Consider the following 17,152-nt stretch of genomic DNA (forward strand, 5'->3'; position numbering starts at 1 on the left):
CAAGCAGCAGATCGCTGCAGTTCCGATTTCTGACCTGAGGGCTTGCAGACTGTCAGCCAGGCCCTCACAAATTGAATACCCTCGTATGAGAGGTCCTCTGAGTGTCATGTGCAGCCTCCACTATGGTTGTCAAGCCTGTTTTGAGGTCAGGTCTTTTTGTGATGGCTGTGCCTGATCGATTAATAGTCAACCCTTGCACCGTTAGCGAGTTGAATGCATAGTGTATACTAAATGCTCCCACCAGATCCTGGTGATGCTTTGTAGACTCCGGAGGTAAGCAAGGTATACGGGTAACCATATATTGTATGCTCACGATCTGCACACTGGATCCACAACGTAGGATAAATTGCATTGCGGCTGCGTACGTCAGGTGGTCTTGTCGGTGCCTTCGGGTCTAGTTCTGTTGCTAGCTCACCTGTGTTGAACTATTTCGGTAATGTGCCCCTCCTAGATGGGTGGTTAACGTTCTCATGCCTCATTAGGCAAAATATCAGTTAGAATTGTATTAGAATTTAGAAGCTTGCTAGTAAAAGCTCGAAATGAAGCAGTACAAGGGTAAGCTCTAATGCATTGTATTCAAACTTCACTTACTTAAAAGGTGCCATCTCTCTATCGCAGTTCGTACGACTACAGCCTTTTTGGGGACTAGCGGACCGCGTATGATGGTAATGAAGCAATCTGAACGCACAATACACTGCTTTTGCTGTTAACTTGGACAACCTCCGCAAGCGCGTCAACCCCCGCTGGTTTCTCGTCTTTTTGAAGTCAGAAAAACATACTCAACTAGTATGATTTATTTGATGCAGATACCTTGCCATATGTGAATATGAAACTAGAATCAAACTAGCGAGAATTCTAACTTCCGTAAATATACCTAACAGAGTAAATCACTCACCAATGTGCAGCGTGGGCTTCTTAGATTGTTTACTGTGATTGGCTATCTTTCATGCACAGGTACCTGTCCTTGACGAAACTTGATCAATATATACGTACATTTACCTATCTAAATGGTTTATATATTGCGGCGCACACGTCGGGAATGGTCGATTGTGAATGGCAGATTTTTTGTGTTGCGGTTTTTGTGGACAGGGTTTTGCACTGAATTCTCTAACTGACTTCATTGATCACAAGATAAAAGGGTGTTCAAATGGCAGACAGTTTACTTTCTCATTACTGGAATGTTATTATTGTGATTTGCGATACCTTTCACCACTTGAGGTCATCACGCATGTTCAAATGAACCATGGTGTCAAGGTTGTGAAACTCATAAGCTGGCCTTCATTGAATCGGGAAAATGGTGAAACGGGATGTATAACTCCACCATCTTCACAAAATTGTCGGGATGCCAAGCATGATGAAAGAAAAACAGTGTCGTCTATCGTGGATAAAGGTTTGAGCTTCTCCAGCGAACGATTAGGAAACCAGTGCAAATTGATTCACCAGGAGCAAGATGTCGGCGAAGGAGGGAAAGTGAGCACGCCGGTGACTACTCCACGATGTTGGACTTCTGGATGCGGTGTGAAATGTAACGGGCCAGTTACACGAAAAACCTGTTGTTTGATTGATGGTGGACCGCCGTGCACACAATTTGAGGCTTGCCCAATCGTTGAAACTAGTCTTTGTGGCAGTTCACCGGACTCATCAGGCAAACAGAACCAACCTGCTCCATCCGAGCAGTCATGCAATGAGCTTGATGCTCATGAGTCTTCCTTACCGGAGGCTGATAGCAACACATCGAATTGTGGAACACAGGCTGAATCGCGATCAACGTTTAAGTGCCAGTTTTGTACTAGTGAATTCAAGCAGAAGATTCACCTTCAGAAACATATGATGTCTGTGCATTTGGAACAGAAACCATACAAGTGTGACGTCTGTGACTATAAAACTGTCGAAAAGAGCCATCTCAAAATACATCTCCGGAGGCATACTGGAGAGCGTCCTTATGCTTGTTTATTATGCAACTACAGAGCAGCACAACACATAACCCTCAAACAGCATTGCTTGAAGAAGCATAGAAATGCATTTGTCTCTTGCCAGCGATGTAACATGCGTTTTGTGACACTAAACCAACTTAACAAGCATGAAAAATTTTGTTGTACATAATGCTGGATATATCCAACATTTCTATTTGCACAATGTGAGTTGTCTTACATTTCGGTGAAATTTTCTTCATTTATTTTGATCACACAAATAAGAATCATTTGTGGGTATTTTGAATCACAAATGATAGCTTGACTCAAGTTATAACCGAACTAAATTTTACGTTCATGATTCGTCTGTGCGCTAGCTTTAATATCCACGGTAGAGAACACGTTATTTCGAGTCGGCGTAGCTTTTACGCAGGGACGAATTTATTGTTTTAATAGTCCTGGACCACCTGCTGCAAGGACTCTGGATTGCAATTATCCTTGGGTTCGGTATAATTTTTTGTTTCTTTAATCTCCTCTCCCACGTGACTTTTTTATCTTAATGAATGCCTTTCTAGTCGGCCTACCCTCAGGGTCGATGATAGACGACACCGAAATCATGTAGAGAACTGTTAAACTAGGTAATCATATTGTTCAGCATGTTGATTTAAATCACCATGTTTGGCAGATTTATTATCATTTGCTCAGTATGGATGTGCTCATTTACTAACGACCAACAGAACTATGGGGAAAAGGCAGTGGTCAGGGGTTTTTCAAGTGAACACGGCGTAGAGATGCTGCTCCTTCAGTACCGGAGGTTGTTATCTAAGGTGAATGTCCCCCAAATAGTTTGACGAACAGACAAAATCGGCCTTTGAGAATGGGACATAGATCCACTATCCCTAGGTTTAGTTACTTTGAATCATGCTTCATTCCGGAATGTCTAACTTTATAAATTACGCGTTCCATAAGAAAATTTGAAAATTAACCCACCTTCTCAGCGTTGAGCTCTTTTAGTTGAGATTTCAGTTTCTCAATGTGGTTGGTTGCATCATTGAGTTTCTTTTCCGCCCTTTTCGTACCAATGGTGTCATTTCTCTTTGCATCGAGCATTTTCTGCATCGTTGCAAGCTCTTCAGTTTTCCCTTGGATTTGTTCCTGGAGCTGGCGCCTCAGTTTCTCATGCTTTTCAGATAGTTCCCGAATAACCCTATCATTTTTGTCCATGAGTTCACTTTTCTCGTGATCTTTCTTGGAGATTTGATCTTGTAAATTTTTTTCCTTCATTCGTTGTGCCGTTAATTCTTGTCGGGCGTATTCTAACTGCAAGGTTAGGTCACTGATATTTTGACACAGCTGCGATGTTTTCGTTGTCCCACTCTCCATTGCTTTATCCAGTGCGGTGACGCGATTGCTCAGGTGTCTTATTTCCTCGTCCTTGTTCTAGTAAACCAACAAAAGCAAATATCAAAACGGTTCACCACTTGTCTTGCAATCGGTTCTACTTATTTGATTGAATGACATTACTGTGATTTATCTGAACCCTTTCGGTTGATTCATATGAGAATGAAAGTGCTTACTGATGAAGCTCACACTCCGTAAGTCCACACTTATTCTTTGGTGCCTTCTTCTGGTCCTTCATATTACCTTCTACGAAGCCTTAGTAATTCTTTTGTTCTTCCACATGCCAATTCCTTTTCCGGTAACTAACGTAGACATTTGTTTCTGTAGGCTTTTTTTCACACTCCCGTTTTGTTTTAATGCAATGCACGTCATTCATTGAGCTTATTTACTGAGGGAGCAGATGGGAACAATATCGACTGCGTATCCTTCCCGAAAGATGCAGACAGACGACGACGCACCATTGGAACTGTGGAGTGGAAAAAACATCTCGACTCGACCAGTAAGTCGCAGATGAAACTTCTCCGTGTCCTTCATCTGACGTAATATATCACCAAACTTCGGCACCCTACAAGCCTGTTGTCACATGCTGAGTGATAAAAACAGGAAATGCACTTTCCTAAAAAAACAATCCTGAAAGCATTTACCATCAACAATGGTTGGTACACCTGTCGAGATTACTTTATATGTTCGTTATCCTAAATTAGACGGCTTAGTGTGGCATATTGAGTTAATCTTTACCGTAAAAGTGAGATTCAGTTGAGTACTCCATTAAGGTCGATATAATTACCTCTCTCCTATTCCTACAGGCTGTTATCTCGTCCTTATTTTCTCCGAATGGCTCTATTTTGTGTGTGCAGTGTCCAATGTGTTTGAGAAATTTGGGTTACTAAGCTAGCTTAGTCCCCAGGCGCCATATGGAGCGAGCATTCATCACCGGAGTCGATACTAGTACCAAAATGTGAAAGCTATATTTAAGGCTATCCAGTCTTTTATTGCAACATCTCCAACATGATAGCGTTGATGACCACCCTCTTCTAAGCCATTTATTTTTATTCCACATTTCCGTGTGCTTCTGTCAGTACTCTTGCCCGGTCCTGAGATCTGTTTGCGAGCTGCATTGATGACCACCTTGTCATCTACTATACATCAATTGTATAGTTTGTTTTTCTCCATCGCACTGACTTTCAATTCCCGTGCTTTACTCACACATCTGCAGACGCAGGAGAATGCTCGCAATCAAGTATATTAAACCAGTACATACGAAAGTTACCGGTGAAGGTCGGAGTTTAAGACACAGGAAATTTGGACCCAGGAAAAGCACATCTGTGATGTAGTTATGCGCTTAGGCTATTGTATTTGCTCGGGGGAGGAGTGGTAAGAGATTATAACTCGTACAAACCCATAAACAACGCTAAATGTTTACTAGACAGCTCCCCCAGACAGAAACAACGAGAAATCAGGTGCTTGATGATCAAAGGGATAGAGTTGAGAGCAAAGAAGCACATGATTTATCTACTGGACAAATAGCTCGCAGATCTGTTCACAGAATACTAACGATTAGGGGTTTGAATCGAGTGCAAGCATGTACCTCTGTTGGGCTTAGGGGAAACACCGAGCAAACATGCTTTCCAAACTAGATGGGTTCCCTGAATAGTGTGAATATGGTTGTATTTTCCCTGGCAACATCGCGGTTGCCTGGATTTAAGTGGGATGGAAAAAATCTTCGTAAATATTCGTTTGAAGGTCTGAACTGGATGTTAATGGTCGGTAACCATATATTACCTCGAGATTTTCATGAGATGATACTCCTTTCTAGGTCCAACGTCGTCCGGGGACTTGTCATGATAGTTTGTTCTGCAACAACTGATCCATCGCTACGCTTCCTAACAACGCCCTGATGATGTCACCTCGATTGGTAATGAAACGTTGGAAATCATATTACCCAGCTCAGTAAAAAAACCAACAACCATCTATGCTACCTTAACTACTAACCTTTTCCTCTATAGTTTGTTCTACATTCAAACTGCACATCATAACCAATGCTGCAAACTGCGTTAAATGGTGACTTTAACTATCGTCAGCGCAAACGTGCATAAGTATTTGATAATGCAACTCAACGCAGAATAGGGCTGAAGGTTTAGAGTTTCCTGTATATTATGAATAAAACCACAAGCCTACTGAATGTCAATTGTTCAAAAACAGCTGTCCAAAGAATAGTCCATTCAGGTACCATCACTAGGGTAGTCCACAGAAAACAATCCTGTTCAAATTTCTGCTGAATTCCTTATATTTTTTACGGCCAGAAGAATTCTCTCATGACACCACATGACCCCTCAGAGAGCTTACAAACCCCTATCACTAATAGGAAATCACAGCAAGAACATAGCCCAAAAACTTAATGGCATCCTTCAACGACCTAAGTTTGGGATGTAAGCAATAGCGCCGGTGTGTCCTGAACTGTTTAGCACTTGGTTAACTTGGCTGAAGAAAAATGGAGTTAAATTCCGACCTCTATCACTACTTGTGCAGTTTGAGCTTTCCTTTGTGCTGCAAAGGACTAGCCCAGTGTGAGTATCACCTTCACAGTGCTGCCCCTTTGGCTGGTCTATTCGAAGTCCACTGATCATAATATAGCTGTTTGATTCTAAAATACAACTGCGTGAACCACCACTTTTGGGGAAAATATCTTATGTGCCGTCCAGACCAAATCACCATCACCACCAGCAGTTGACACACCAGTAGAACGTGCCGGTATTGTTGCTCGAAGTAGATTGTGACCCTAACTTCCGTGTAATCATTGGAAGATGATGCCTCTGTAAAGAATGAAAAGTAAGAGCAAGAGTTGGCTCAAGAATATTTATGTCCTGGAAATAATACCAAGAGCAATGCACACACATCTACCAACGTCCCACAGTGTGATAAACTCGTTTGGCTGAGCCTTTTTTGCCAACTGTTCAACAGAACGGCAAATAAGCATTAGCTTGAAAGTTAGGTGGAGAATTAACAGCACTTCGGGCTCCAGGCTTAAGTAAGTATCATGTCTGGCAGAATTTTCAACCCCGTTCAAGCTAAAGCACTTAGGTCCAACTGGGGAATACGTCAGATCCCATAGGACTCCACTTGATTGCAGCCATATCCATTTTACGTTGCTACGTCTCTGTCACCCGCGAAATTTTTGCCAGCACGGATTTCGGAAGAAAAACTCTTTCTTTGGTGAGTGATGGTTAGGCACGTGCCGTACACATTCCAGCTATTTCAGCCTGATGAGCTTTTTTGACCGCTCCGGCGTCGCAAAATTATCAGGTAGCATGGTATTGAGATTACTAGAATCTAGGAGGGAAGCAGGTCGAAACCTTCATAAAGGACATGAAAGGGCCGTTTGTTGAACTTAACAGGGTAAATGCATAGCCACTTCCATTTTGATGGTTCAACGGTTGCCGATTCCACTGTATTAATAAGTATGATTATATCCATAAAAGTACATCTTACTTTGGCAATTTTTTTAGGCCTAAGTCTCTTTGCAAAGCCTAAACTGTCGTGTGATTCGGGCATTGTGAAGGTAGATATGTCCGCTTTTATAACCGTGGAAATAAGGCTAATAAAACAAAAAAAGGACAGCTGTAATAGTTGCTGCCCCTTCTGCAAAGAATATTCTTGACGATAACGAATGAGCTTTCGGAGAACATTAAGTAAAGGCTTTCGTTCGAAAACGGACGCAAAAAAGCAAATAAGTAAACCTTGATATGGACCCCCTCGCCTTGTTTAGTGATGATAGTATTTTGGTCAGCGATGTCACATAACCAATAACAGCAGGAAAACGGCGCATTCAAATGCAGTTCGAAGCAGGCGTTTAGATCCACTAGAGTAAATTTCGTTTTTTCCTTAAGTTTGTTCCTAGCAGCGACATTGTCGGCAATGCCGTGAGTTTCTAAGTGACTTTTTCCTAACCTGGCGTTGCGTAACAGCTATGAATAACTGAAACGTTGTCAAAATGTACTTGTGAACGCGTGGAGTTCTACTCACTTGCGATTGCACATAGCAATAAAAAAGACGGTCGTTTTACATGTACAAGACAGACTGGTGGACGGAAACTATTCTCAAAAAAGTGGGCCTAGTTTTTTTGGATTTGTGTGTGAGGGTGGTGGTTTCCAGAAGATTTGGAACACTCGAAGTTTACTAAATATTAGACACTGTTTAACCTCCCGCTCCTGAGTGGAATAGTATGGGGTAGAACGGTCTTAATTGGTGCAAAAACCTGTCACTCCGTATCTTTGTTTTATCCAATCACACAATGACCCGCAGCCATAGTAATTCAAAAATAAATTTCAGTGGAAAATATTTTTATGCTAATTTTGTGCATCACTCAGCGTGGTACCTCCCAATTTTGCTACTGTCTCCCTAGCAGAGAGAGAAAGACCTTTGCTAAACACTATTTTTATGATGAGGGACCCCCGTGTAAACCTGCTGGCTGCGTGACTTCGAATGAACTTCCAATATTACCATAAGACTCATTTTTAATGGCCTGGAATGCGGTATGTATATGTAGTGGTCTTTATTCCCGGTGTTCATCGTAACACTGTATTTCATACGCTCAAGACTTCACTCGGTTAGCGCTGTATGAACCTACCTTCATAACATTGTGAGTGAAATAGCTGCTTGGTTTACGCCACTTTTTGAGTTTCATCAGCTTTTTTACTTACTATCAGGTAATACGTTTAGAATTGAACAACCTGCCGCTCAGGGATAAGAGACGTTTCACTCATTAACTCGTGCACAATCTGGATGCGCACGTAGGACACTGCTATCCTCATTCCAAAGCGATCTGACAACCCACGTTTTTCTAGAACTGAAAGTCCAAAGGATGAGATCAAGGTTCTAGTGATTCCAGTAAATCAAACTGGTCAAAAAAGAGACTAACAGTGTGAAGCTGGTGCATGACACTGTGAAAAGATTATGTGAATTACAGATTTGACGGACACTGGCAAAACGGTGATTGCGTATTTACACATATGTGGAATGTACACTGTGAATTCAAACGTTGACTACGAGAAAACACAGGATGCGACCAACGAAACAATAGCAAAAAACCTCATTGAGAAGGATGCCCTGGCAAAAAATGCAAGTTTTTTACTGTTAATGTTTAGTGGAAAATGCGAAACTGGAACCTATATATTTACGAGCGTTATTATCATAGATGTCATCGCGTGCTATTTTGTTCGAATTTCCATCCGTTCATTTTTGGGACGTTATTTGTGTAGCCAGTAGATCATAGCCTGAATTTGCATTTAGCAGTCCTTTACAGTGAAATTCTTTTAGGACAGGTCGACTAAGAGTGAAGGAGTAGGAACACGTGGCAATACCTGCATAGGATATGGTTCTCCAATTAAACCAAAGGCACCTTACTTGAGCCAGAGATCTTGTAACCTTTTCGTACAACCTAGCGTGGCTGCCCCTACTCACGTTCTGCATCACAATGTACCTCATCCTAATTTCTCTGGTTTTACTGATCAGTTAGTTCATACGAAATGAGACGGGTTCGAAGGAGTTATACATAGGTAAGTAAGGAGTTGATGCACCGGAACGCTTGAGGATCACTGCCCTAACTAAGCCAGATAGTACGATACCTTGGATTTACCCATTTCGGGACTTCAGAAGGATCCTGTCTACTTGTGAATAGCTGGTTAGGTACTCTCAAACAGCCTGATGAAAATAAAGGTGGTTCTCATGAATATGAGTGTCCCTGCCAGTCCTTGATGACCGAAAAACTACTGAACTGCAGTACGTACTGCAATTATAAGAGTGAAAAGTTCTTGAAAGTACAGTTTACCAGGCCCTGGTGTTAGTACATCCAACCCATGAATTTCGTACGCACGACAAACAAGACGATAGTGCTTAAGCTCTTGCATTTAAATAAATGAAATGCCTGAACAAATAGTGTTCATGAAAGCGACAAAGGCCTTATCATTTGCTAGTGGAAATATTAGATGAGGAACAAATGCGCATGCAGTGGTACCGAACATCGTACGTTCTCGTGTTGCGACTTTGGAGCAAATGTGGATAATTCATGGCCCCGCAGCACCGATCGGCCTCCACTTTTCTTGGCTTCTTTGATATTGATGACCTTGCTCCCTCCAGTGTTTGGGGGCCGAAGAATTATCAGGAACTTCCTAACTGGCATTAGTAATGTCGGAATACTCAGCGTTCAGTAGAAGCCTCTTCAACCGTGCAGTGTCGACATAACTTAAAGTGACGTTTGCGTGAAATATATTTCCCCCGATGACTGAAACTCAATGAACGAAGATGTAATTTCATTTTTCTAAGGATCTAATAGTGGTGACTACGTTCAAGAAAGTGCTTGTTTTATTTGAGCGGCTGTCAAGAAATTCCATCACTCGCATTTGCAGGACTACCGACTACTATTCTCGAACAAAGCACGGTTAACATTGGGTGACAGGCAGGTAACTTCAAAGTTTTATTAAGTCTAACACGTGCCCTGAACCCTCAGCTTTCAACTTCTTCAGGCACGAATTCCAGACCCTCATTAGTTTTAATGACGCCGGTGTGAGTATCCTGAACTTTTCCATATGAGAACATACTTTGACACCAATTGTTACGAGACAGGCAAACTCACTGCTGTACTTCTCAAACCACATCATTTCTGTTGCCAAAGGAACAAATCTTCACAAAACATGCAAATCACGTGTACCAGATAACTGTGCTAGCAGTCCCATCTAACGGCAGTGGAACATGAATCATCCAAGCTGTACACCCGAAACCTCATCCGGTTAACTGCAGAAGCCTTTGCTGGCTGGAGTTTCGAGTTTAAAGCATGCAGTGAGGAACCTCAACTAAAACCTCTTTCGGATTGAGGAAACTAAAAATGGTCGGTTACCCCAGCAAATCATTTGTTTTGATTTGACTTATTTTATCAGTTCTGTTTTACTAAGTGCCTAGCTAGTGGTGCTTTACTTATTTTGCTCGGTCCTGGCACTTTTCATTTTCCAAAATACACATTCACTTTTGTCTATGTACCTTGAAACGCCCAAAACTAACAAAATTTCCTCACGCACTACCATCTTGTCACTAGGTGATTTCAAATCAACGGCTTGAGGTGGACCGGGGGGGACTTTCTCTCATGCCGAGTAGCCTAATACGTTTTGCTGACCTGAGTTACAATAAGCAACGGAATTTGCGCTGTTGATTGTCCAGCTCAGTCGACGGCGGTGACAGTCATTGTTATTAACGGTTATTATTAGAAGCTGGAGAATATACTTTCTACCGCGATTAGCTAGGTTTTTCATCGTTTTGTGTAAAACGAATGTCGATGTCGGCTTTTTGAGCCGTACGTAACCACATCTAGATGACCGATTTCGTCCTCACCACATTGTTAACTGGAAGTAAATCCTCTGCTGGAGCACCGTTTATCAAGGGCTTCTGGCCATGGTAAGTTTCCGACATAAACGCGGTCAATTGTTAAATATACTTCACCCATGAGCTCTGTGTGATCAAGTTTCTCTCAGCTGCCAGTGAAGGGTCTCAGTGAAGGACTACTGTCCTTTCTAGTTCGTACAAGGTGCAACCATGTCAGCAAGGTCAAAAAGGAGCAACCTTATACTACGAGGGACCGTGCTACGAGGTGGTCTGGAGGTAACGTCATACTGTCCTCTGCAATAGAAGTACGAACGCAGTAAGATGTTTTCCCCAGACGATCAGCGTGCCTCTATTCATGCGAGCAGAGATGCTTCCTTCCACTGAAAAAGGACGGGTTAGAAGGGGTCGGCCGTGAAAACCGCACACTCCGGTCTCCCAACTGTTGGCCGTGACCGCCGGCGCATTATTCAATACGGTCAAAATATTTTTAAAACCAAGTGCTACTCAAAATGCACCTGCTGTGTGCAGGCTCATGAGGAGTGAGACAGTAGTGCCTTACTTCCTGCGCCTTCAGGTTAGGTCAACCCTCTGCAGCCGAACAGGTCAGACAGTTGAGTCATTAGCTCCGGATAGGGTTCCTCAAGAAAACTTCACTGTGCGCTAGCTCGCGGGTCAGACTTTTGAGTTAGAGACTAGGGACAGGTCCACCGAACCAGACCCTACGTCCTCCCACTGTCTTGTGGGTCAGACTTTTGAGTCAAAGGCTCAAGGTGGGATACCCCAAACAAAACCACTTTGTCGGCCATGGTAACGGGAAGTAACACTTGCCCGCACAGTTTTTCGTCCACTGATATCCATCCCAAACCTCTTCCCATCTTACAAACAAACGTTGCTGAGTTACTTGATCGTCAGCTCTCTGGCCCACCCTACTGCCTATTATCAGTAAACACATAGGGGTAATCGGCCTATAGGCACAATCCTTAGTTAACCAACTATTAAAGGTCATTGTATAGTCGTAACATACACCGGAAAATCTTTGACGGTCCACTTTCGCTCATCAGGTAGGTGCAGCCCCTGCGTTTCCGCCAACCTTATGTTCTACTTTAACCCTAATTCCACGAAACGAGCATAACACACTCATTTGCACACCAACTGGGCCTTGATTAGGAACTTACCCAGAATCCAGCTGAATCTCTTGTTTATAATGTTTTCAGAAACCCTATGAGTATTGTCTTTACAATTTAACGCGATATCCCGAATATCATGGCGATTGAAACATGAGGCAGTCTGTTGAAGTACATTCAGCTGCTTAAGAACGTCACAAACGAAAAATTCAGCTGGGTTCTAGGTAGATATCCCGTCAAAACCAAATCAGCATGCCAATTAGTGTATTCCGCAACACCTTTCTTAACCCACGATACCATTAGTACACAGGAACTTTTAAAGTCGCTATGTGTGACTGGCGAACGGATAATTCTCGCTAGAACCTCATTCTCCCTTAAGCCAGATGTATGCTGTCTCCGAAACATGTATGCAAGACCCGGGTGTGGTTATACATCCCAAAACACAAAGGGCGAACTCAACTCTTTTAGATTTCTCCCTCCTTGTGTCCGGTGATCCAGAAGCGATGGCTTGTGAAATATATGATATGGGAGTTGCACTCGGCCACAGAGATGAACGCGCTTCACTGGACTGGATCCTAGCTAATAGCCATCCTTGAGCCATCTGGTTATCAAGCTCAGTGCGTCGACCTAAAAACGGTGCCTGTTTTTAGTGTCAGTTTATGCCACAAAGGACAGCAGTTCTGACGCTAAGATACTAAGAACTATTTGTGTTTATTCGGTGAGCAAGAAGCACTGACATTGTCAACCTTGCCGGCAGAACAAATACCCTAGTAGGTCACCTGAGCTTTTCAGAATCACAGTTGGGATGTTGACGCCCGTCGCATGCGTCGACCAACGGTGCCTGTTTTTAGTGTCAGTTTATGCCACAAAGGACAGCAGTTCTGACGCTAAGATACTAAGAACTATTTGTGTTTATTCGGTGAGCAAGAAGCACTGACATTGTCAACCTTGCCGGCAGAACAAATACCCTAGTAGGTCACCTGAGCTTTTCAGAATCACAGTTGGGATGTTGACGCCCGTCGCACAAACAACGGAGAGCTACTAAATCGACTGTGTGAGCTTCGTTGACTGTTTTTGGCCAATACAGACTTTCACCATAAAGCGTAATCCGGGGGCCATCAAATCCAAGTCAACCGTGGACTCATCATATGGCCACCAGCCACCTATGAAGGGCCACAGTTCAAGGCTGACACTCCTTCTGGGACACAGCTCGGTTCTTATTACGCCACGGTGCGTGCACGCCTGACATTTCACTTCGTTTCAGACCTTCGCAAGTCAGCAAGAAGCATGTCAATCCACCATATTCAAAGAACTACCATAGGTCAACGGTATCGTTCTAATTTAGCACACGACCCTCTACGACTGGACTATTAATGAGTACGTGGATGAAGTCTGGCAACATATGAAATGAGCTGTGCTGGTGGCGTTCAGAGCTGTTAGTTGAACTTCAATACAATTAAATAATCATTAAATATCATCGAGATCTCTAGTTTTGATTGATGCCAGGAAATTCGTATCGTCATGGAATGAGTAAGACAGCGCACACAAATCCCTCAAACGCTAAATATTAAAGAACCCAAAGAAAGATCGAAAGCTCTGGCAGACATCGAGAGCTTAGCAGTTGGAGAAGACCTTTGCTGAGGCTCTTTGCTTCATATCGACTGCTGCGATTATCCAGCCCTATGAAAGCAACGAACAGTGAAACCATAAGTGAGAAAGTTGGCTCATCAATCTACTCGCAAAAACATCGATGGGCCGAGCACTTCACAGGCTAGCTGGCCACCTGCAGCACAGTCTCTGGAGATAGTGCATATGGACAAGTGGAATGTAAAGCTTAACCGCCTGTCGGAATAATAAATACACTACGAAATATTTGTACTGAAGAGGGCGAGATAGCTAAATGGTTAGAGAGCGAATTTACTGACTGGAAGGTCCGTGGTTCGAACCCGACCTCTGTCTCTCTACTTCCCGTATCTAGGCTTGGGCAAACTGGAGATATCCCGGCCCTCGTACTTATTTCTGGTGGCATAGCAGTTAGGCCCTTAAACGGTTCCACAGCTGAACTATTCGTAATAAAACATGAGATGACACCAGGACCGGAAGGTCTGTATCCAGCCCTCCTCAAAATAGGCGGAGAATTTCTGGTGACCCATCTAGCAAAGTTTATTAATGCGATATGGAGCAAATCAGAAGTGCCTGCAGAATGGTGTATGCGGACGGTTATTCCTCTTTTCGAAAACGATACGCGGACGTTGTGTGAAAGCCACTGTGGCATCGAAGTTGATTTCTGGTCTTACTTTTCGAAGTTGGCTGATAACAGGGCAAAACAGACCCGTGAAAACCAAGCTGGGCTTCGTCCTGCAAGGAGATGCATTTACCAAATTTTCACTCTCTGACAGATTCTGGACCGGTGACACTGATTCCAGCGCCTAACAATGATTGTCTTCCTTAACTTCACTCCTTGGACCGTCAGGCACTATGGTAGTATCTGTGATGCAAAGATGTTCCTCATAAATTCTTGTCCCTTCTTAATGCGCTGTACGCCATCTCCTTCGGCAATGTGAAGGTCTATGGGAAGCACTCGCCTGAGTTCACCACATCAAGTACTGTCAAGCAAGGCTGTCCACTTTTACCTTTTCTCTTTAACTTCGTCACATTTATAGAAGACTCACTATCATCTTCTTATGCTTATGGATTCGAGGTGCTCCCGGGGCATCCGCCCACAGCTATCGAGTACCCAGACGGTATGGCTATTCTCTGATTGGACGCCATAACAATGGAAATGATATTGAATAATCCTAATAATTATGCCCCACATTTTGGCATGCGCTTCACACCTGAAAAATGTGGAGTGCTGCTGCAAGACTGGATGAGTTCGAACGCTGACCTCATGCTTGCGGACGAGCCAGTTGAAGTAGCAGAGAGAATTTCTACCCACTGGTCTCGCGAAATATGATGTTTCCACCCGAATTAGGAAGACCAGAGTAGCTTTCGTAAAGCTGCACCACTTGTGGCGTAGGCGTGATGTCAGTTTGTCCGTCAAGAGTGGAGTTTACAATGCTTTTGTGTGCTAAGTATTATTGCACGAACCTGAAACCTGGCCGATGCCGGCTGAGGACGTCAAAAGTCACAATGTTTGCCCATCTATTTCCTGGGATCATTGCCCGAGTCCAGTGGGAACACCGGATCAGTTATACTGAATCACGTCGAATGGTTTTCGGAAGAGACAACTCGCCCATGATAGATGAACTTATCATACTCCATAAATTGCGCTGGCCTGGTCACGCACTCCGTTAGCCACTCAACCGCCTTCCTCGAAGGGCTCTTTCCGCACAACCACGGGAAGAGTGAAAACAAGCCAGGGACGATAACAATGACCTGGCAGTAACGTATGAAGGCCGCTACAGGTAAACTTAGACGCGCTGATTACCTCCTTCTCCCTGGATGGGGATTTCGAGACGGCACACATTGATGATTACAGACAGTCAGACATGACTCAGTCGCGTCTTAAGTGGCGCTCAAACTATTTCATTCAATCTACAGCTCCCCAATGAAAGGTCCATTGTCAGCCCTGTATTATATCAGCTACCGCCTCCAGTGCACAGCAACCTGACCCACCCCCACAAATAGTGTGTGGCAGTTTTGACCAGCCCTGTATTCAGCTACCGCCTCCAGTGCACAGCAACCTGACCCACCCCCACAAATAGTGTGTGGCAGTTTTGACCACTGCACAATAAGCACGCTGTTGCTGCCGCTGCCGATGTTGATTATTAGAATGATGTAGAAGAGGTGGTGAAGTTCTTACGCCCTCATTTCAGAGCGTAAAAACTATGCAGGTGCGACGCTACTCCTGCGTTTATAGGAAAATGACATCAAACACCTTGTATCCTACCGTTTTGCTCGCTTCTGTCTTGCTACCTATATATACGAAACGGAATTAGCAGTAGCTAAACACACGACAGCTTGTGTATATCCACTAGCTAACGGACCGAGAACACCAGTTTCTTTCCAATAAGTGTCACCTTAATTGTCAAAGGCGTCATTCAGCCTTTACTAAATGTCTAATATGAAAAATCGGTTTTTAAGTTTGGCTCATGATCTAACAGGTGGTCGTCCACATTTGCGGGAGAGGCTAGGGTATAGGAAAATAAACTTTAGGGGAGTGGATGGAGAGATATTTCTTGGTTGTTGATGTTACCCCGGCAAGTTGAAGATGGATTTTCTGGACACCCGTTCTTTTCTGGTAAGCAGTTTTACGAAAACATTTTGTCAACGCACCGACCACACTACTCATACGAGATGTGGTTGAATTAATTGGATGGAGCGTACAAACCTACATGACCGTTCTTTTGCTTGTCTGGAGGCAGCGAAGCATGCGGCAACTCGCCCATGTCAATCTTGTCCGTGTTTTCGGTTTCTCTCCTGCTTGTCTGAATTACCGTCTGAATTGTAGGCTCGTAAGTTGTTCGTATTACGCTAGTTGCGTCTCTTTTTGTTCCCCCTGTTTCAAGGATTTGTTCAAATAAATCAACACGGTAGTACGGCAATGAAAGATCAGTTTTATTCAACGATATTTTAATAAACGATCATAATGTCTATGTTAGAGCTAGCAGTCTGCTCTGATTATGGAACACAGCTGCAGGTGATGAAATGTAGACGATATATGTACGGGTACACTTGAAAGGACTGTCAAAAATCCCGGTCAGTTTCTCTCATTTGAGACGATTTATGATTTCTTGATGACATTAGTTTAGAGGGTGCACACCATTTTGGTCAGGATTTTCCGAAGCGATATACTCCTCATTGCATAATGAGGGTAACAGGTGACATGCGTTGTACAAGCTAACAAGTTTTCTTTCAAAGAGATTTTTATCAGTTGCGTCTCCGATTGAGCCAATATCTGCAGAAATTGCCTGTAATATCGCAACGACATGCCAATAACGACGAGAGAATACAGTTGTTGGCTGGTTTCCGTAGAGGAGAATTTGGGTTGACGTGCAAAAGTCAATTGAATGAAGTATATCCAACTCCATGCAACGCATTGATGTGGCCCGTCTCGGGATCCCCATAACGCATTGAGCCCGTCTCGGGATCCCCATCCAGGAAGACGACAGTGACCAGCGCAGCTGAGTTTGCTGGTAATTATTTTCATACTTCGCTCGCTGGTAATTGTTTGACCGCCTCGGGCTCTTTTCCACCCTTCACATGGTTGGGCGAAAAGAGCCCTTCGAGGGAGTTGGTCGACTGGCATACGCAGCACGTTGCCAAGCCAGCGCAACCTGTGCAGTGTGATCAGTTCATCTATCGAGGGTGAGTTATTTCTCCCGAATACCATTCGACGTACTT

The 17,152-nt window shown here is 43.6% G+C and overlaps 2 protein-coding genes across 2 annotated transcripts in view; one reads left to right on the top strand and one right to left on the bottom strand.

The window, feature by feature from the left end:
* Positions 1-17,152, bottom strand: part of T265_09315 (hypothetical protein) — a gene marked incomplete at both ends in the record, with an annotated part of 31,630 nt that overhangs the window by 5,124 nt on the left and 9,354 nt on the right. The window contains one exon of the mRNA XM_009175344.1: positions 2,901-3,350. Within this exon, the coding sequence (XP_009173608.1) occupies positions 2,901-3,350 (450 nt within the window). The remainder of the gene's footprint in view (positions 1-2,900; positions 3,351-17,152) is intronic.
* T265_09317 (hypothetical protein) overlaps positions 1,237-17,152 on the top strand; it is a gene marked incomplete at both ends in the record, with an annotated part of 29,886 nt that continues 13,970 nt past the window's right edge. Inside the window, one exon of the mRNA XM_009175346.1 lies at positions 1,237-1,869. Coding sequence (XP_009173610.1) covers positions 1,237-1,869 — 633 coding nt within the window. The remainder of the gene's footprint in view (positions 1,870-17,152) is intronic.

The sequence above is a fragment of the Opisthorchis viverrini genome (genome assembly GCF_000715545.1).
Source record: "Opisthorchis viverrini unplaced genomic scaffold opera_v5_273, whole genome shotgun sequence".
Lineage (NCBI taxonomy): Eukaryota > Metazoa > Platyhelminthes > Trematoda > Opisthorchiida > Opisthorchiidae > Opisthorchis > Opisthorchis viverrini.